The 20,442-nt window shown below is 47.6% G+C and overlaps 2 protein-coding genes and 2 long non-coding RNA genes across 7 annotated transcripts in view; 3 read left to right on the top strand and 1 right to left on the bottom strand.

Moving 5' to 3' along the window:
- The window catches only part of LOC309501853, a 197,242-nt gene that overhangs the window by 61,725 nt on the left and 115,075 nt on the right, over positions 1–20,442 (top strand). The window lies entirely within an intron of this gene.
- gjc2 (gap junction protein gamma 2) overlaps positions 1–20,442 on the top strand; it is a 154,645-nt gene that overhangs the window by 98,791 nt on the left and 35,412 nt on the right. The gene's annotated exons all lie outside the window — the stretch shown is intronic.
- Positions 1,680–6,682, top strand: LOC309500490 (uncharacterized protein; the record flags this gene model as incomplete). Its single annotated transcript, XM_082172099.1, has 3 exons — positions 1,680–3,425; positions 4,098–4,346; positions 6,676–6,682. Exons 1-3 carry the CDS (start codon positions 2,728–2,730, stop codon positions 6,680–6,682), a joined length of 954 nt encoding a protein of 317 aa, XP_082028225.1. The 5' UTR covers positions 1,680–2,727.
- LOC309500261 lies at positions 12,191–14,192 on the bottom strand. The gene is made up of 2 exons (XR_014206520.1): positions 13,544–14,192; positions 12,191–12,931 (listed from the first exon to the last, which is right to left on the bottom strand). It is a non-coding gene; the product is annotated as an uncharacterized lncRNA (long non-coding RNA).

The following is a 20,442-nucleotide window of genomic DNA, read 5'->3' as shown; positions in this document are numbered from 1 at the left end:
CGGAAACGCGTCATATGTGAAAGCACAATGAGTCCGTGCTGCTTCTGAACCGCATATGTACTGATATATGCAATATGCACTGCATATGAACTGCAAATGGAGAATGTGTGAACCTTGCATAAGACTGCGCCGCATATACTGAAATGAGTTCTCTTTCGCTGCATATTGTGCTTCAATGGTTTAATATCACTTGTTTTTAAAAAAAGCAATGCTTAAAAACACATGCAAACGATAAGCTTTCATGATGGCGCAGCACGACAATGTCATGTGAGTGCGTTACCGCGATAGAGACGATAGTCCAAAATCTCTACTGGCTGACAAATTTCTACTGGTTAAACTTGGCTACCGGTATATTGCCCACCTCTAAATTTTAGATTAGCTACTTTTGACCTAACTCGTTTACCATATTGATTTGAATAGGATAGTCTTATACCATATTGATATAAAAATACAAGGAGAAAGAAAATATATTCCATTCTTTATCAACAACAACAACAACAACATGAAGTGCATTAAATATTGCATCACGTCAGGTTTTCCCAGACTGGGGTTCATGATGGAACTGCAGGGGTTTGTGAGTTTAATAAAAAGCTATTACGTAATTAAATCATATTTTTTTATTTATTTAAATAAACAATTTAAAAAGAAATCAGTAAAAATAAAACACTAAAAAATATTTAAACAAATATTTTATACGTTTACCTGCATGTCATGTGATATTATTATTATTTACTTATTTTATAATTTATCTAACTTATTAACTTAAAATCTCAGGGGGTAGTTCAAGTAAATATTAGGTTCTGCCGACAAAAAAGTTGGGGAATCCCTGCATTGCAGACGAAATTGCATGAATTTGTACATTTTAATGTGTTTCAAAGACAAAAGCCTTCCAATGACAATACTGGTGTACTTGGTCACACCCACCAACTGCGAGTGCCCTTGTACACCAGCAGAGGGCACTCTTACCGCTCACTCTACACACATCATGGACAGTTCCCTTTCAAGGGAACTCGCGTTACGTCGAAATTGACGCTATGGGGAACGCTTTGCGTGATGACGTCTTGAAGCACATGTAAAATCAGTCCAATGGTGTGGCGGAACGTCAGAGGCGGGTGACGTCACGTACCAGGAAGCTATAAAAGCCAGCCCGAAACAGAAAACGAAAGCTTTCTGAGTCTTCAGTTGCGCTCTGTGTGAAATCTGTCCCTGTTATTTGGTGTTGTCTGTCTATATTATATTATTATATTTATATATTCAGTATGGCGAGTAAGCAGCAGCAGTTTAGAGTGTGTGTTCACCCCTGCCCGCGTTATTTAACGAGTGGGGACACTCACACTCTTTGTGTTGTCTGTTTGGGTGAAGAGCATGCCCAGTCAGCACTCGAGGGTGCTGGCTGTGAGCATTGCGACGCGCTTCCTATGCGTACGCTCAGATCCCGCCTGGCTTTATTTAACCAGGATCGCGTTCCCCAGGGCTCTGGTCCCGCCGCTGCCGAGGCACGGCGTCGATCACAGACCTGGGGTTCGAAATGGATCTATCAGTGGATGTTGAGACGGGCTCTGCCTTATCTCAGCCTCTTTCTGATAGATCCAGTGCCTCTCATCAGGGTGTGGAAGCACGCGTTGCGGTTTCTTCCCCCCCGATGGAGGCACCAATATTGCAATTGTCCAGCTCTGAGGAGTTGGACGTTGTTAGTATTGACGCTGAGTCTGAGGATTCGCCACCTCAGTCTCATGCGTTTGAAGAATTGCTCGATGTTGTTACGAGAGCTGTCGAGCGATTATCTGTTGAGTGGCCAGAGGATCGGCAGGGCGCTCGTTCGAAAAGCAAGCTCGACGAGCGTTTCCTGCCATCTCGTGCACAGCCTCAGCGCAGAAGCCTTCCGTTTTTCCCCGATCTCCACACCGAGGTGTGGAGATCGTGGGGGAAACCAGTGTCATATAGAGTGTATACTGCACAAACATCACACTATTCTTCCATTCACAATTATAAAGAGCATGGTTATGGGGAGATGCCGAAGGTGGAAGAGACGCTCGCGAGCTATCTCTCTCCAGCAACGGCATCTTCTCTGAAGGCTCCTGCACTACCATCCAAGCCAGTAAAATTTACATCTTCCCTGGTTCATAAGACTTATGCCGCCGCCGGCCAAGCTGCAGCGTGTTTACACACAATGTCACTAATGCAAGCGTACCAGGCTGAATTATTGGGTGATTCTGAGGAGGGCGGGGGTATTAGTTCCGATACGGTGTCTGAACTGCGTAGAGCCACAGATTTGTCTCTCAGGGCCACCAAGGAGACGGCTAAATCCATCGGCCGCTCTATGGCAGCCCTGGTGGCCACTGAGAGGCATCTGTGGCTCAATTTAAGTGATATAAAGGACAAAGAGAAACATGTTCTTTTGGATGCACCGGTTTCCACTAAAGGGTTATTTGGAGATGCAGTTAATAGTGCTGTAGCTAAATCACAAGAAGCTTCAAAACAGGCAGCTGCACTTCAGAAACTTCTCCCCCGCCATTCTTTCATTGAGGCTGCTTAGCGGGAGCAGCCTCACTCATCTAAAAAGAGCGCTGAGCACCGTGCCACTCAGAAACAAAGCGTTTCCTCCCGTGCTCCCCCACAAAAATCTCGGGGACACGGAGGGCGCTCTCAAACCCAGCAGTCTTCGAGGGGTAAAACGGATCTGCGGACCGTTATTACCGCCAAGAAGGCTGCTGGGAAAAAGTCCTGATGTCCGAGGGCTCAGGACAAATGAGGGTAGTCCCCCCCGAAGCAGAGCGGTCAACACCTCTTTTTACGGTGCCCGTCTCTCTTCGGTGCCCTCAGGGGACCGGTCTGCCAACCCTGCCGCCTCCGGTGTTTCAGGGCGCAGCGGTCTCCGGCGAGCACATATCTCAAGGTCCACCCGGAAACGTAGTGGCCTCGGGATGCCCGCCCCCTCTGAGGAGGGTGCTAGAGCAGTCTGTTCGGTCGTTCCCTGCCGGTGCGCCGTTACAGGGCGACGAACCGACTACTCAACAGCAACAAAATCCAGAAACCAGTCTCGAGAGGCTGGTACCTCTAGTAGAATCTTTGACAGCATGGAAGCTACTGTCAAATGTTTCTCGTTGGGTCCTGCAGACTGTGGAAAAAGGGTATCAGATACAATTCAAGAAACGCCCACCTCGGTTTATGGGGGTCCTGCCCACAGTGGTGGGCCCCGAGCAGGTTCTGGTTATGGAACAGGAAGTAAACACTCTGTTAGAGAAAGGGGCCATAGAATATGTACCTCCCTCCAACAGGGAAACCGGGTTTTACAGCCGGTACTTCATAGTTCCAAAGAAGGACGGGGGATTGCGTCCCATTTTAGATCTTCGAGTTCTGAACGAGTCAGTAATGCAGCTCAAGTTCAAAATGTTAACATTGAGACAAATCGTGCCACAGATCAGGTCCGAGGACTGGTTTGTCACGATAGATCTCAAGGACGCATATTTCCATCCGTCCGTGTCATTGGAAGTTCCTGAGGTTTGCTTTCGGGGGCAAAGCATACCAATATCGAGTTCTTCCATTCGGCCTGGCTTTATCACCCCGCACTTTCACCAAATGCGTGGATGCAGCTCTGGCGCCCTTGCGCCTTCAGGGTATTCGCATATTGAACTACATCGACGATTGGTTGATTTTAGCTCAGTCGCATCAGTTGGCGATTCGGCATCGAGATGTCGTCCTCGCCCATATGAAAGAGCTGGGGTTACGGCTGAACGCCAAGAAGAGTGTGCTTTCTCCACTTCAGAGGACCACTTTTTTAGGCGTGGTTTGGGATTCAGCGTCGATGCAGGCGCGCCTGTCACCACCATGGATAGATTCCATCCTTGCAGCTGTGAAAAGTGTAAAGCTAGGCCAGCTACTCACTGTCAAACAGTTCAAGAGACTGTTGGGTCTCATGGCAGCAGCTTCCAACGTGATACCTTTTGGACTACTGCACATGAGGCCCCTGCAGTGGTGGCTCAGGACCAGGGGGTTTTCCCCGAGGGGCAACCCATTTCGCACAATCAAGGTCACGCGGCGATGCCTACGTGCCTTGGTTATGTGGAAGAAACCTTGGTTCCTGTCCCAGGGCCCAGTGCTGGGAGCTCCTTGTCGTCGCAAACTGCTAACGACGGATGCTTCCCTCACGGGTTGGGGAGCGATCCTAGAGGGTCGCTCATCTCAAGGTCTGTGGGAAGACCATCATCGTTCCTGGCATATCTATCGCCTAGAGATGTTAGCTGTCTTCCGGGCTCTGAGGAGCTTTATCACAGATCTCAGGGGACACCATGTGTTAGTGCATACGGAAAACACGTCGGTAGTCGCCTATATCAACCACCAAGGGGGTTTGCGCTCGCGCCCATTATCCAGTCTGGCACGCCATATCCTCTTGTGGTCCCAGGGGAAGTTGCTGTCACTCAGGGCAGCCTACATCCCCGGGGTCCAGAATATAGGAGCAGACACTCTGTCGAGACAGGGGCCGAGGCCCGAGGAATGGAGGCTCCACCCCGAGGTGGTGGAGCTGATATGGAGGGAGTTTGGCCAAGCACAAGTGGATCTGTTTACGTCTCGAGAGACGTCTCACTGTCCACTTTGGTTCTCCCTCACACATCCAGCTCCTCTGGGACTGGATGCTATGGTACAGACGTGGCCGAGGCTACGTCTGTACGCCTTTCCCCCAGTTGCTCTGCTCCCGGGAGTTCTGGAGAGAGTTCGCAGGGACCGGGTTTGCCTGCTTCTTATGGCCCCGCGCTGGCCGGGCAGAGTATGGTTTCCCGATCTTGTGTCCCTCCTCGACGGGCATCCTCTGGAGCTTCCTGTCAGGAGGGACCTTCTGTCCCAAGCAGGGGGCTCGATTTTTCACCCCCGACCGGAACTGTGGAACCTGTGGGCTTGGCCTCTGAGGGGGCCCAGCTCATAGAGTCAGGTCTCTCAACTGAGGTTGTTGAGACCATTCTACAGTCCAGAGCTCCCTCCACGAGGAAACTTTATGCCCTGAAGTGGAGAGTATTCACTTCTTGGTGTAGTGACCGTCGGTTGGATCCAGTCAACTGCCCAATTGGTACAGTTCTGGAGTTCCTGCAGGACCGGTTCACTGCAGGTCTGACCCCGTCCACTTTAAAGGTTTATGTGGCGGCTATAGGTGCTTACCACATTCCTTTGGGTGGAATGTCTGTGGGGAAAGACCCTCTGGTATCTCGTTTCCTTCGTGGCACTTGGAGGCTGAGGCCTGCAGTCCGCTCTAGGGTGCCACCTTGGGATTTGTCCATTGCGCTGCAAGGCCTTTCCCTGGCCCCCTTTGAGCCCATTGAGGAGGTTCCTGAGAAATTCCTAACTCTGAAAGCTCTGTTCCTTCTCGCCATTTCTTCTCTCAAGAGAATAGGGGATCTCCAAGCATTGTCGGTTGCTCCGTCATGCTTGGAGTTTGCTCCGGGTATGGTTAAAGCTTTTCTTCATCCCAGACCGGGTTATATCCCCAAGGTCCCCACTAATGTGGCTAGACCTATTGTTCTGCAGGCCTTCTGTCCTCCTCCTTTTCAAAATGCGGACCAGGAGGCGAATCATTTGCTTTGCCCTGTTCGGGCGTTAGACGCTTATGTCCACAGAGCTGCCCTGTGGCGTAAAAGCGATCAATTGTTTGTATGCTTTGGGTCCCCTAACAAGGGAGGTCCAGTGTCTAAGCAAAGGATGAGCAAGTGGGTGGTTGAGGCTATCTCACTTGCTTATGAGGCGGCTGGGCAGCCTTCTCCTTTGGCTGTCCGGTCGCACTCTACTAGGAGTATGGTGGCCTCTAAGGCCCTTTTATCAGGAGTATCTTTACAGGACGTTTGTGATGCGGCAGGCTGGTCCTCACCGCATACCTTCGTCAGGTTCTACTCTTTAGACCTAGACTCTACTCCAGGGTCTCAGGTTTTGTCTTCCTAGTGCTGCTCACTTGATTTCACACAGGACAGACATTTGTAGCTATGGTGGCGTTGGTATAGACGTTCCCCATAGCGTCAATTTCGACGCAACGCGAGTTCCCTTGAAAGGGAACGCCTCGGTTACAACTGTAACCTCGGTTCCCTGAAGAGGGAACGAGCGTTGCGTCACCTTGCCATATCTCCTTCATGCCTGTCAGCACGACTTCAGACTCTACGAAGCTTTCGTTTTCTGTTTCGGGCTGGCTTTTATAGCTTCCTGGTACGTCACCCGCCTCTGACGTTCCGCCACACCATTGGACTGATTTTACATGTGCTTCAAGACGTCATCACGCAAAGCGTTCCCCATAGCGTCAATTTCGACGCAACGCTCGTTCCCTCTTCAGGGAACCGAGGTTACAGTCGTAACCAAGGCGTTTCCCACAATGCTTTGTCATCTGTTTCCCATCACCTCATTATTCCTTAGGCCTTGTCCACACTAATACTGTATGTTTTAGTTTGAAAACGCATCTTTTTCTTTACGTTTTGGCCTTCCGTCCACACTGAGACAGCGTTTTTAGCAATGAAAACTACGCTTTTGGAAATGCTCTCCAAAGTGGATACATTTAAAAAGCATTTTTTGCGTTGTAGTGTGGACTGTGAAAATGTATTTGGGTATATAATATAAGTTTAGTCATGTGACGCATATTGAACCCATAGATATTCATGTTTATACCGGTTTTGTGCCTGTTATGTGCTATTCCCTTTCACACAGTTGCTAAAATATGTTACTTTGTACACTCTTCATATCACCGTCCTGCAAAGATGACAGAAAGTTCACTCGCATTTGCTGTCCTCTGGAAAAACATGATAGCAGTTGCGTTTTAGACCAAACATATAATGGTGAGTGAGTGCGACCTGGACGCATCAGGGAATGGTGAGATATTTTGCTAAACAAAATGATCCTTCTAGAAGAATTGCGTGATAACTTGATTATGTCTTGTTCTGTCAAGTCAAATCACCTTTATTTACAATATATAGAGCTTTTTACAATACAGATTGTATCAAAGCAGCTTTACAGTGATAATAGGAAAATAATGCAACTAAGTTTGTTTCGGCTGTACAGCAGATCTAGAAGTAAATAGCGTCATAGTCCAGCTTAAGTAAATTCAGTGATGGTTCATTTTTGTTGTAAAAAATTTATTAAGTTCATATATACTGTATATATATATATATATATATATATACTGTATATATATATATACACTGTATATATATATATATATATATATATAGCGCCGCTCTGGAGAAAACAGTGATGTCATCGTCCAGCTCAGTTCAGTTCTCATATAATGGTGTCTATGCAGGCAGATCAATAATACTATTGAATAGTAAGTGTCCCCAACTAAGCAAGCAAGCAAGCAAAACTCCATCAGGTGACAGAATGGAGTAAAAAAAACCTAGGGAGAAACCAGGCTCAGTCGGGGCCTCCTCAGTTCTCCTATGGCCAACGAACGAACAGTGTATGATTATGATTCAGGCAGCATTACAGGTTAGAAGTCAGATTGGATTGGAACATTCAGAATATTTATCCAGTTCCATCTGGTTGAAGATCGAGTCATCACGCCGGTATGGAGACTTGTTTGTTGAGGATCAGTGCCGATGGCTGTCGTGCCAATGAGGCCTTCACAGGGGGAGTCTAGTTGACAATCTCTGCTGACACTTTAGGGATGTGTTGTGGTCGTGTCTTGGCGCAGGTCCACTGTCTGATCTGGATACGGCCCGGATCCGGCTGACTACAGTAAACCTCAGAATAAACAGAAAGACTAACATTACCGTAGATGCCACTCTTCTTATGATGTAACGAGTACATTGGGTGTAATAGGAAGTGTTCCCGGTTCCGGCTGACCTAGTTTATGCAGCCTAACAATCAATTCTGTCTGTATCATCTCAGTGAGCTTGCATGAGGGTTTACGCATGCGCTGTAAGGTGAATTTAGCGTTTTCAGACGTTTTGGTGTGGATGAGAAACTTTTGGAAAATGCCTGAAAACGCTAATGAGGACGGAGAGCGCTTTGAAACGAAAACACTATTTTCAAATCTATCCGGATTAATGTAGACGGCTTAGTCTCTCTGCCTATTAACCCAGTTCAGTTGTTTGTCTCAGCGCTAAGTCTTGTCTTGTGTTCCACAGCATAACTGAGTGTTTTCCTAGTTTTCTGCTAGTCCTGGTTTAAAATCTGCCCGTGTCCTGGTTTTCTCGTTCTTGTCTTGCCCTCTGGTTTTGTTTATTTGTTTGGACTGATTTACTGTGCTCTGACCTTCTGCTGGTTTAATGGACTATGACTTTGGATTGTGGCTTTTAATAAACTGAGTTTGGATCTTTAATCGTTGTGCTCAGTGCTGTCCGCAACCAATTCATAACAGAAGACTTCGCCATGACGGATCAAGCAGTTCGTATCATCAGCCTATGCCAAGGAAACAGATCAATTGAGGACCATATTCAAGAGTTTTTGGACACAGCATACGTTTCTTATCTCCCAGATTAAGCCTAATTTAATAATCCGCTCAAAGAGCATTTGATCTGTAATGGACCTCGAGGGTCACTCGCTGAGTTTTGGGCAGCCGGCATCCCTAGACCAGCGCTCTTAAGCCTGCCGGTGCCTGCGCTGTCCGTTCCAAAGGTTGTTCCCTTGTCCTCTGTACTCCCTGTTATGGCAATGGCCATTTTGTGTGTTTGGGCCGCACACTGCTCTTAAGCCCATGAACCCACTTCAGCCCATGACTTCAAAGCCCCTTTCTGCCCCAGAGTCCAGTCCTGTGTCGATTCCAGCTCTTGAACTTCCTGTCTGCCTCAATTCAAACCGCAGAGGTCATATCTGAACTTCCTGTCTGCCTCAACGTATCCGCAAAAGACATATCTGAACTTGCTGTCTGCCTCAACGTGACCGCAGAGGTCATATTTGAACTTCCTGCCTACCTCAACCCGACCGCTGAGGAACTTCCTGCCTACATATGAACTTCCTGCCTGCCTCTACGCGGCTGCAGAGGTTGTACACATGGACTGTGACTTTGGATTGTGCTCTCAATAAACTGTGTTTGGATCTTCAACTGTTGTGCTCAGTGCTGTTTGCAACCAATTCATAACAAATACATGGTTAAATGACTCACTAGCCCCGTTTACATGTAGCATTGTATTCCGATTATAACCAGTTTAAAAGTCCAATCAGAATGAAAATGCTCCATGTCAACACCTCAATCGGAATAAAAATGCTCAAACCGATTGAAATTTCAGTCGGATTGAAGGGGGTGGAATAAACCTTTTCATGAACCGATCAAATTAAAGATTACACCATGTAAACGATCTGATCCGATTACTTTGAGTGTACGTCTTTCTGCGCATGCCTGGTTTTGCGCCAGATAATTCTGTCAGCTAACATAATGCCTTCTGTTTGTGACCCGATGCACGCTAACCATTACCATAGTAAACATGGTAAATATGAACGCTTAGAAATCAGCGAAATCAGACAAATCAAGAAATTAGACAAATCATATAGGTTATCATAATCCTGATTTATTTTATCTGTCAGTAGCCTACGTCTCGTCTCTTTATACCGGACTATCCTCTTTCTGACTGAAAATATAACTGTATCCTTCTGGGAGAGAGTGCTAAAGCTCCTCAGGTAATATTTTTGGTGGCATATTTGTAGAAATTATCATTCTTTCTAAATGTGATGTAAATATGTGCTGTAACTAGGCTACCAAATAAACAGAAACAGACGCGACTGAATAAGTTGCGTGTCCTCTTTCTTTTGTGAAATAGATGTTCACAAACGTCATAAACGGTAAACCACTTTATTTCTGTGTGACTAATGTGCAATTTTGACACAAATTAATTCATTATGATCAATGTGTCGCTTTTTATTGTAAACCTGTGGTAAAACATCGATGCTTGGGTTTTAAATATTCAATTAAACAACAAAAATGGCAGCAAACGGTCGCTCTTGTTTTGCGATCACGCTGTTTCCAGTGATTTCTTTCTGATTAGTTTTCTGATAAAACTTCCATTTTGTTGGTGAAATGATGGGTTTGTGTGACGTTGTTCCAGAGAGGCGTGTTTCGGGCATGTTTTAAGTGAAGCGCTGTGGAGCTTCTGGCCCGACAGTGGAAACGCAGCAGATTTTGGGCACGGTGCTACTGGCCCGAGGCTATTAGCCTGGCACGGCCCATTTAAAGCCCTGGCTCGCACTGGCCCGACAGTGGAAACGCGGCTAATGCCTACAACTAACGCAACGATTAAGTGATGCACCATCTTGACAGGATTGAAAACGTGGAAAATAATGAGCTTCCAGATCCGGCACAAAATGATTTCGATTGAAAGCGTCTGCACATGTAAACACCAGATCGGTTTAGATAACATCCCATGTAAACAGTCAACCGGAATCCGTCAATCAGAACGATCTTAATCAGAATAGCAAAAAAGTGTGCATGTAAACGGGGCTACTGAGTGATGATTCAAATAAAGTTTTCATCAGCAATTGATTAGATTTGCAATTTTAAGAAAAAACTTCTTAAAAGTGAAAGAAACACCGCACCAGGGGAAAGATGCACAAGCAACACGAACAAGCACAAGACAGAGCACACAAGGGAAATTAATAGGAAATAAGGAGTGTAAGGGAAACAGGTCAATTTAGCTCAAAGGGAATTCATAATTATGTTTATAGGGAATTTGACAATCACATATTTTACAGCCAAATTAATGAATCGCCCGGCGCTCATTTGAACGGGCTGTAACTATCAACTCTGCAGCACATATTAACTCTTTCCCCGCCTGCGTTTTTTTTTTTTTTTTTTTTGCCAGCCACCACCAGCGTTTTTTTTGTGTCATTTTCACAACATTTTCATGGTCCCCAGAATATTTTGTTGTATAAATCTGAACATGCAATATATCAAAAGAAAGAACAGACCCTCTGCTTTTAAATTAATCCATTTTATTCTAACTTCATGCATTCTTTTTTTTTAGTCAACACTTGAATGTGGGTAAGTTTCATACAAAAAGCAACATTTTGAGCAAAATGCTGAGAAAATTGCGATTTTGTCAAAGACAAAGTCAAGTCAAGTCACCATTTATATAGCGCTGTTTCAAAGCAACTTTACAGTGATAATAGGAAATTAAAGTAACAGAAATTTGTTTGGCTTTACAGCAGCTCTAGAATAAAGTTATTGTCCAGCTAAAGTTAGTTTTGATTAAATTCACTTCCGTCGCAACGATCATTAGTTATTAACTTAGGGGCCGGACACCGTTACACGACACCGTTTTAACAGAAAACCCTTAATGTGCTCCGGCCGCTCATTTGCACAAAACAGTGCCTGGTGGCTCGAGAACGCAAACCATGAAATAGATTCCAAGGTACAAGCCTTGAAAAAAATAAAAAAATAAAACGTTATCTCTGCACAAACTTCAAAAAACGCGAACCTGTGAGAACGCTGACGGCGTGCACATGCGTATTATGTGTTTAGTCTATAGGTATGCGCGTTTTAATATTTAGGTGCGCAGGCGTGTAGTCCTTCATTAAAAACCAACCCTCAACAAACTACTTGTCTGGCCTTAAAAATGTATAATACAGAATTTATCGCTTCCGCGTAGCCACGTGAACCAGAATTATCCCGCCGACGATTTATCTGTACAGAGGTAAAGGGAAGGGAAGGAGGCCTTCACAGGGGAGAGGCTACTTGACACTTCAGGACTGCGTTGTCGTCGTGTCCAGGCGCAGGTCCTTCATCAGAGCTTGATACGACGTGGATCCGGTGGACTGCGGTAAACCTCGGGATAAACAGAGAGACTAATATTAGCGTAGACATCTATAATGTGTTATGTGTATGCTAGGCCAAAGAGATGTGTTTTTAGCCTAGATTTGAACTGACAGAGTGTGTCTGCTTCTCGGACAATGTTAGGAAGACTGTTCCAAAGTTTTGGTGCTAAATAGGAAAAGGATCTACCGCCAGCAGTCGATTATTAACTGGCAGGAATACTGAGATCTCAATAGACATTAGTGTTGTCAAAAATATCGATATTTCGATAAATATTGATACTGAAATATCTGAACGGTACCAATACTAATTTCCCGAAGTATCGATACACCGATAGGCTACTAGCCGTGCTGTCATTTTCACTTCTCTCCAAAGGCGCGTTGACAAACACCACATGCGCACTCGTCTAATTCGCTCTGGTTAAATAGCAAAAGTGAAGTGAATGGGGCCGATCACACCTGACGCGTTTTTTGCTGTGAGAGGCGCCTATTTTCAATTGGTTTCCTATGGCAGCGAGCGTTCTGCGCGCTGTTTATGCGCCTGCTGCGCCTCGCGTTTTACCGCCTGCTGCACCTCGCGTTTTTTAAGTTGAAAAAAAAGCAACTCCGAGCGGAAAAAGCGCCCGACGTCATCGCGTTTTTTTCCACTGTCCAATCGATTGAATGGAGAGGCGGGCCTTCCGTTTTAGTGATGAAAAGTACAGTTGCTTGAACGCCCGGAGAGTGCGATGATGGAGGATAAACTTGTGGTGCTCTCGCGGGTTACCAGGAGCTTAACGACTTCACAAACCGTAACTACCACAATGTAGTGTTGCACGGTGCACCGATACTTCAAAAGTATCGTGATTCTCGGAAATTAAAAACGTCACGATACCAACATTTATTAGTATCGATACTTCTAAGAATGCCCGCGTTCCAGATTTGTAAGGGACGTATTTCATGTTGGTGTGTGCAACGCACGCTTCCAGTGCCTCCCTATGGACGTCTGTGTTTTTTCTCCTCACGCATGCAGCAAAGAAGCTGCAGCAGCAGGGCTCGAATTTCGGCGCGGGATAGCAGGTGTCGGGATAGACGGAATTGTCACTTGCATAATCGGGCCAGCATTGCATCATGAGTAACTAAAGTTTACCATTTGCACGTCTTTTTAAGTCTTACCAGTTTAAACATTCACGCGAATTTAAACTTTTCGGTACTTGCGCGCTGTCTGAGAGATGTTTTTTTTCTCTGCACACATACATAGAGTAAACCACCTCACAAACAGCTCGCTTTAGCTCAGATTATACAAGCGGCAACATTCTAATCTGAAAAATGAAGCCTACCCGGAAGTGCGAAAAACTGCAATACATCGAAAATCCGCTAGGGGAAGGTCCCAAAAGGGAGCAAATGTCCATACACCCCCATGTTAAAATGTCCGTTTTCACAGCATAAATTCATGTTTTTACAGGTTGGTCCCATGGACTTTTATTGTATTTTTCGATAGGTTCCGAGTGCCTGACAACTGTGAGGGGGGTGAATTTTTTTCTAACTCGTTAGTTTAGATCGTATTTAGATATAAAATGTATGACAAATAAGGGCGCGATTGACAGCTTGATTGACAGCTGACAACGAGCATAGGCTGCGCCGAGTGGAATTCCTGAAATTTGACGTCTCGGCCATGATCTGACACAACACATCATACCTGTAAGTTATCCTTTCTGAACATTTGTATTGAAATATGGCGCCGCCCATACCCCCCATAAACGGCCTCAAAACCGTTCTTCAGAAGTCTATGGGTGACGTCACAGACGCTTTGTCCATATTTTTTTTACAGTCTATGAGATTATATCGCTTTAACAGTCAAACACATGCAAAAATTATGTCCATTTCGGTCTTGGTGAGTGTCCTCTAAACTCAGTCGGTTATGTCTTAAATAAGCATAAATCGCACGTGACCGTATAATGAAAACAGGATCCGTGCACTAGCTCTTAAAGTGACAGCAGCCATATGTGTCTGTCATTAATTTGGTTGTCAAAACAACAAAACATAGCTTTCATTTTAAGGAATCAAGATTAATAGCCTATGTATTTTATTTAGTCAGGACTAAAATACTACCCAGTGTTATTTTACATTTGGTTACTTTATTCAGTAGTATTTCTAAATAGTGTTAGACCTAAGCAAAAACTTTTCTCTTTATTGGTATCTTTATTCTATTGCATTTATTTGTGCTACTTTTTTCAATTTAATTCAAAGATTGAAATCAAGCTTCCTTGAGTTGTGTAAATTCTTAAGAACAAAATTACCCCATTGTAAAAATGCAATGAGTGCAGCATACATTTAGGCGAGATAAATGTAATAAAATAAAAAAAGTCTAAACTCCCCCCTCAAATTAAAAATTGACACTAACCCAATGCGTTGTTTGTGTCCTGAGTTGGTCCAACTCTTGATGTTCTTCTGATCAGTAAGACATCGGGTCTCATCTACTAACACACACACACTTACTATATACACTTACTATATATATACTGTACAGTAAAAGAGTAAGTAATGTGAGTTACAGCTCGAGCTGTGAGTTTCTGCATAAAGATGCAGATTTATCTACAAGCTGGCTAATCAGAGGTCTGTAATCAGTGTCTGTATTAAAGGTGGTTCTCTTACGAGAGGTCTCTCGTACTGCGTAAGATATCTTACGCTAGGGGGAAAATCCTTTTCCGCGAGATATTGAAGCCAAAAATTATCCTTAATTTTGTAATAATGCAAAACGCGTTGCAGCAGCAATGCAGACATAGGCGAGACAGCTCGCGCGCCTATTGGCTGCTCTGCGGCAACTGCAGCAGCCTATCGAGCGAGGCCTGGCGTGACGTCAGACCCAATCAGGGCACTTCGCGCCCGCTGCGTCACGTCCCGCCGAAATGGGCGTGGTCTAGGCCTATAAATATCGCTCGCAGGCAGCTATTATCTGATTTTTCATCCTTCAAGCGAAGCACACGCATCGCTGGAGCTGGATAAGAAGCCGCGCCGTCTGAAAGAGAGCACCTTCAGCGGGACGAGTCACTGAAGTCGCTGGCCGCGCCGCCTTCCTTGCCTTCCTGCTGCGCTTTCCGGCATTATATCCTTTCTCTGCTACTGTGTTTATGTATGTGTGTGTGCTCGCCGCCGCGACACACACTCCCATTGCACTAAAAGAGCTGGGCGTCTTTTTCAAGACGCCCCTTTTCCTGATCACGCAGCTCTCGCACTCGCTGACGGCGACTGCCCTCACTGCGAGTTAGGTACTGCCTATGGTGACTCTGAGGACTCACCTGGCATCCTTCTCCGAGACTGCTCCTCCGCTCCCCCCCCCCCCAACCCGCAAAGCTTGCCGGTTCGCCCGCTTGCCTTGCCTGCTTGGGGGACGATACCTGTTCTCCCTCTGTTCGAGCCGCGCACACCGCGCCGCTCACAGAGGATGTCAGGAGCGGGCGGTCACGGGGCTAGCTTTCTCTCTCCCTCTGTTCAAGCCGCGCAAACTGCGCCGCTCACAAGGGAGGCTGGAAGCGGACGGTCGGGGTTAGTTTTTCTTTACGTTATAAGAAAGCTACCCTGCCTTCTGCGCCCCATTCATGCGTCACTCACCGGCGAAAGGAGAAAGGTGTGTTTTTAGTCCCTCTGAGGATGGACTGACCTTCAATTTCTCATACATATTCCCAGTTCCCTGATCATGCGACTGGAAATATCAATATTGCAGCAGGCGAGCCTGTTTTAATACAAGCGCGCCTGCAAGCATACGCCGAAGAAAGCATGTGACGCTCTTATATGCTCGTGCATCCGAAAACCTTTGCGTTCCCCCCCTGTGGCTCAGTGGCGGAATCATTGGTTTTTCTCACGAGAGACCGGAGTTCGAATCCCGGTCTAGCGGCAGTTAAAATTATGCCGCCAATGCTTCGCTCTGTCAGTTCCCTGAAAAGCGACTGCAGACGTGCATTTTGCAGCCAACGAGCGCGTTGCACAACCCGCTCGCCTGCACCCAAACACCGTTTCTATGGTTTCCGTGCGTCACTGGCGAAAGGAGAAAAGAGCGTTTTCTGGTCCCCCCGCGGACGGACCGACCTCCTCTTTCTCGTACATTTCTCATTCCCCTCTGAAGTTCGGGCGACTGGAAATGTCAGTATTGCAGTGAGCAAGCCTGTTGTAATACACGCATGCCTGCAAACAAACGCCAGCACGTTGACGCTCTCTTATGCCGTCAATGCTCGCTCTGTCAGTTCCCTGAAAAGGCGACTGCAGATGTGTATTTTGCAGCCAACGAGCGCGTTGTACAACCCGCTCGCCTGCACCCAAACACCGTTTCTATGGTGTTCTGTGCGTCACTGGCGTAAGGAAAAAAGGGAGTTTTTCTGGTCCCGCTGCGGACGGACCAACCTCCTTTTTCCTATACATTTCCCATTCCCCTCTGGAATTCAGGCGACTGGAAATGTCAATATTGCAGTGAACAAGCCTGTTGTAATGCACGCAGGCCTGCAATAAACGCCAGCATGTTGACGCTCTCTGTTTCTATGGCAACTTCTCGCTCGTTCAGTTCCAGTAAATGTGACTGTTCCAGTGTATCCTGCAGTAAAAAAGTCGGTTCTGTCACCCGCTTGCCTGCACACAAACGCCGTTTTTACGGCTACCCAGATAAATCCCATAAGTGTGAATTTTTTCTGGTGTCCCGGCCACGGCCGATGGTGCTTTATGTGTAAGAAGAATGCCCACTGCCCAGTGCCCATCTCTACACACAAGCACAGCCCGTCACACAGGGCTCGCGCACATGAATCGGCTCAGACCGATTGCGCTTCAAACATGGTGAATGTGCCCACTAACACCACGTTATGCATGTCTCACGGTTTCTGTAAAAACGAAACCAACGTGCACTCGCTTCACGCAAGCGAACGATGCTTTCGGTGTGATAAATGTGCCCGCTGTCCCGCGCCCACATCCACACATAGACATGACAGTTCCCACGGGAACCGCCCAGCCCTCCCCCTCGCGGTTAACCACCGCAGAGGAGTCGAGCGCGGGCAATCTGCCCGCTGTCATCAGCGCGCCCCATGCCTCAAATGTCACGAGCGACACGCTTGTGTTACAGCACACCGAAGCTTCTCCATCGCTGAGCGAGCGGAGCGCGCTTCGTATCCGACCCCTAGCTATCCATGCAGACGCATGGGCAAAGCTACCCGGGGTTTTCGAAGTGGGTGCTGAACATTATAGAAAGAGGCTATTCGCTGCAGTTTCGCCGACGCCCTCGCCGCTATGTGGCGCGCGTCGAGACCACGGTAAAAACAGAAGTAGCACATCTACTTCGAGCCGAAGTGACGAAACTATTGAGCAAAGGGGCCATAGAACCTCTCTCTCAAGATCAGAGCGAGGGAGGGCTATACAGCAGATACTTCCTGGTACCGAAAAAAGACGGGGGTCTCAGACCCATACTAGATCTAAGACAACTGAACAAAGTGCTTGTGAAGCGACAGTTCAGGATGCTCACGACCAGGCAAATCCTTGTGCAGATTCGCCAAGGAGATTGGTTTGTGTCAATAGATCTGAAAGACGCGTATTTTCAAATACAGATAGCGTCACGTCACAGGCGATATTTGAGATTCGCCTTCGAGGGCCAGGCATATCAGTACACAGTCCTGCCGTTTGGTTTGTCCCTAGCACCCCGTACATTTACGAAGTGCATGGATGCGGCGCTCGCACCCCTCAGAATGAGAGGCATGCGAGTGCTGAACTATTTGGACGATTGGCTGATTCTAGCGCAATCTCGCGCAGTGCTCATAGAACACACGACCATTTTACTCGATCACCTCGAGTATTTGGGTCTGAGTGTCAATTGGGCGAAGAGCTCCCTGTCACCCAGTCAGAAAATATCTTTCCTGGGCACAGAACTGGACTCACTATCCATGATAGCGTGACTATCACCACAGCGCGCGGTAGACATTCGACGCACAGCGAACTCTTTTCGCTGCGGCGCGTCTGTCCCGCTCAAAAGTTTTCAGAAGATGCTAGGTCTCATGGCCTCAGCATCGTCAGTCCTCCAGCTGGGTCTGCTCCGCATGCGCCCGCTGCAGTTTTGGCTGAAAGCGCGAGTCCCACGCGAAGCGTGGGCACCCGGTTTGCTTCGCCTCAGGGTCAATCAGAAATGCGTTACAGCTCTGAAACCCTGGAAAGCGAACGACTGGTACCAATCAGGTGTAAGCCTGGGGACTTCCTCGAGGGTGAAAGTGGTGTCCACGGACGCGTCCACCTCGGGATGGGGAGCGCTGCTCGAGGGCAGACCGTTCTTCGGCCAGTGGTCAGAACGGGAGAAGCTCCTGCACATAAACTGCCTCGAAATGCTGGCAGTAGACAACGCGCTGACGCGTTTTTGTCCCCAAATAAAAGGTCACCACGTCTTGGTCCGTTCGGACAACATGTCTGTGGTGTCCTACATAAATCGCCAGGGCGGCATCAGATCCGAGAAACTGTACAGGCTGGCAGAACGCCTCCTGGTATGGGCTCAGTGCAACCTGCGCTCGCTCAGAGCAGCGCACGTGCCAGGGATCATGAATATAGGACCAGACAGACTGTCCAGGAACAATGTTCCGGCAGGCGAATGGTCTCTACACCCACAGACAGTCCAACTGCTGTGGAAGAAATTCGGCAGAGCGGAAGTAGACCTGTTTGCGTCTCAAGAAAACGCTCACTGTCAAGAATTTTTCTCCAAGAGCAGGAGCGCGCTGGCCCATGTGTGGCCCCGCCGCCCGCTCTATGCTTTTCCCCCCGTCTCTCTCCTGCCTCAGGTGATAGAACGGTTCAGGGAAGAAGGATGCTCAGTACTGCTGGTAGCACCGTTCTGGAAAAACCAACCTTGGTTCCCAGCCGTGATGCAGTTAGCAAGTACTGCCCCGTGGCCAGTACCAGTGAGGAGAGATCTCCTCTCACAGGCCCGCGGCTCGATCTGGCATCCTCACCCGGAACTATGGTCCCTTCATGTCTGGGCCATCAACGGGTACATGTTGGACTCCCTAAAGGAGTATTAAACACGATCACGCAGGCTAGAGCTCCGTCTACAAGACGACTCTATTCTTCGAAATGGTCAGTGTTTTCGGGCTGGTGCACAGCCCGTGGTGTGTCACCCACAAACTGTGATGTGACGGAGGTGCTTTCCTTCCTACAAGAGCTGTTGGATGGGGGCAGGGCCCCCTCCACGCTCAAAGTTTATGTGGCGGCTATAGCAGCGTTCTCAGAAACAACGCTTGGTCAGTCAATAGGAAGGAACGATTTAGTCATCCGCTTCCTTAGAGGAGCTAAGAGACTGAATCCTCCCAGACCTCCCTCAGTCCCCGTATGGGACCTTTCTACGGTTCTGGAAGCCATGAAAGGTGCGCCATTTGAGCCTTTACAGTCAATCGATTTGAAACACCTGTCTTTCAAAACGGTGTTTTTGCTGGCTCTCGCTTCAGTGAAGCGCATAGGGGATCTGCACGCGCTCTCTGTGAGCGCGGCGTGCATGGAGTTTGGGCCCAATGACTCAAAAGTTATACTCAAACCTAAGCACGGTTATGTTCCAAAATCCCTCAACACACCGTTTAGGGCGCAGATTATCTCTCTGTCAGCCCTACCGGTCCCTGATGAGGAAAGAGACGCGAGCCTCCTTTGCCCAGTCAGGGCATTACGAGCTTATGTGTCTCGCTCGTCTGTTTTCAGACAGACGGAACAGCTCTTTGTTTCATTTAGCGGACGTTCTAAGGGACTAGCCGCGTCGAAACAGAGCCTATCCAGATGGATAGTTGATGCTATAGCGCTGGCATACGCCTCCAAGGGCATGCAGTGCCCTTTGGGTGTCAGAGCGCATTCCACGAGAGGCATGGCCTCTTCGTGGGCCTGGTCAAGTGGGATTGCCTTGCAAGATATTTGTATGGCGGCAGGCTGGGCCTCCCCGTCTACATTTATAAGGTTTTATAACCTAGAGGTTCCCGCCCTGCAGGCCAGGCTGCTGTCGGTCTAAACTACCAGTATTATCTGACCTGATGCGTTCAGCTCAGAATGCTGCGTTTGCTGAGCACAGCTCAATGTTCGACAGTTTAAAGCTGGGCAAACTGTGTAAGACCCACATTTTCACCATCAGTTCAGGCCGTACCCCGCCCTGTCTGTATGATGAAATTCGCGTCCCATCGACGCTACTTTATGTGGAAAAGTGAGGCTGCTCCCCTCCTTCTTTCCGGACTCTCTGTGAGTTCACTGAGTGATTGTGCACTATATGTACCCCGGGCTTTCGCCCTTGGGTCTTTGGTGTCAGATCTCAGCATGCACAGCGTTTTACATTGGGTCCCCTAGCGTAAGATATCTTACGCAGTACGAGAGACCTCTCGTAAGAGAACGTACTCGGTTACTAACGTAACCTCGGTTCTCTCTAGAAGAGGGAACGAGTACTGCGTATCTTGCCGTGCATGCACACGCTCTGGTTGCTTCGATGATGAAAAACCAGATAATAGCTGCCTGCGAGCGATATTTATAGGCCTAGACCACGCCCATTTCGGCGGGACGTGACGCAGCGGGCGCGAAGTGCCCTGATTGGGTCTGACGTCACGCCAGGCCTCGCTCGATAGGCTGCTGCAGTTGCCGCAGAGCAGCCAATAGGCGCGCGAGCTGTCTCGCCTATGTCTGCATTGCTGCTGCAACGCGTTTTGCATTATTACAAAATTAAGGATAATTTTTGGCTTCAATATCTCGCGGAAAAGGATTTTCCCCCTAGCGTAA

This window comes from Leuciscus leuciscus, assembly GCF_965113295.1.
Source record: "Leuciscus leuciscus genome assembly, chromosome: 6".
NCBI classification, from domain to species: Eukaryota; Metazoa; Chordata; class Actinopteri; order Cypriniformes; family Leuciscidae; genus Leuciscus; species Leuciscus leuciscus.
Note: the sequence above shows the minus strand (reverse complement) of the source record. Positions and strands in the feature narration are given on the sequence as shown.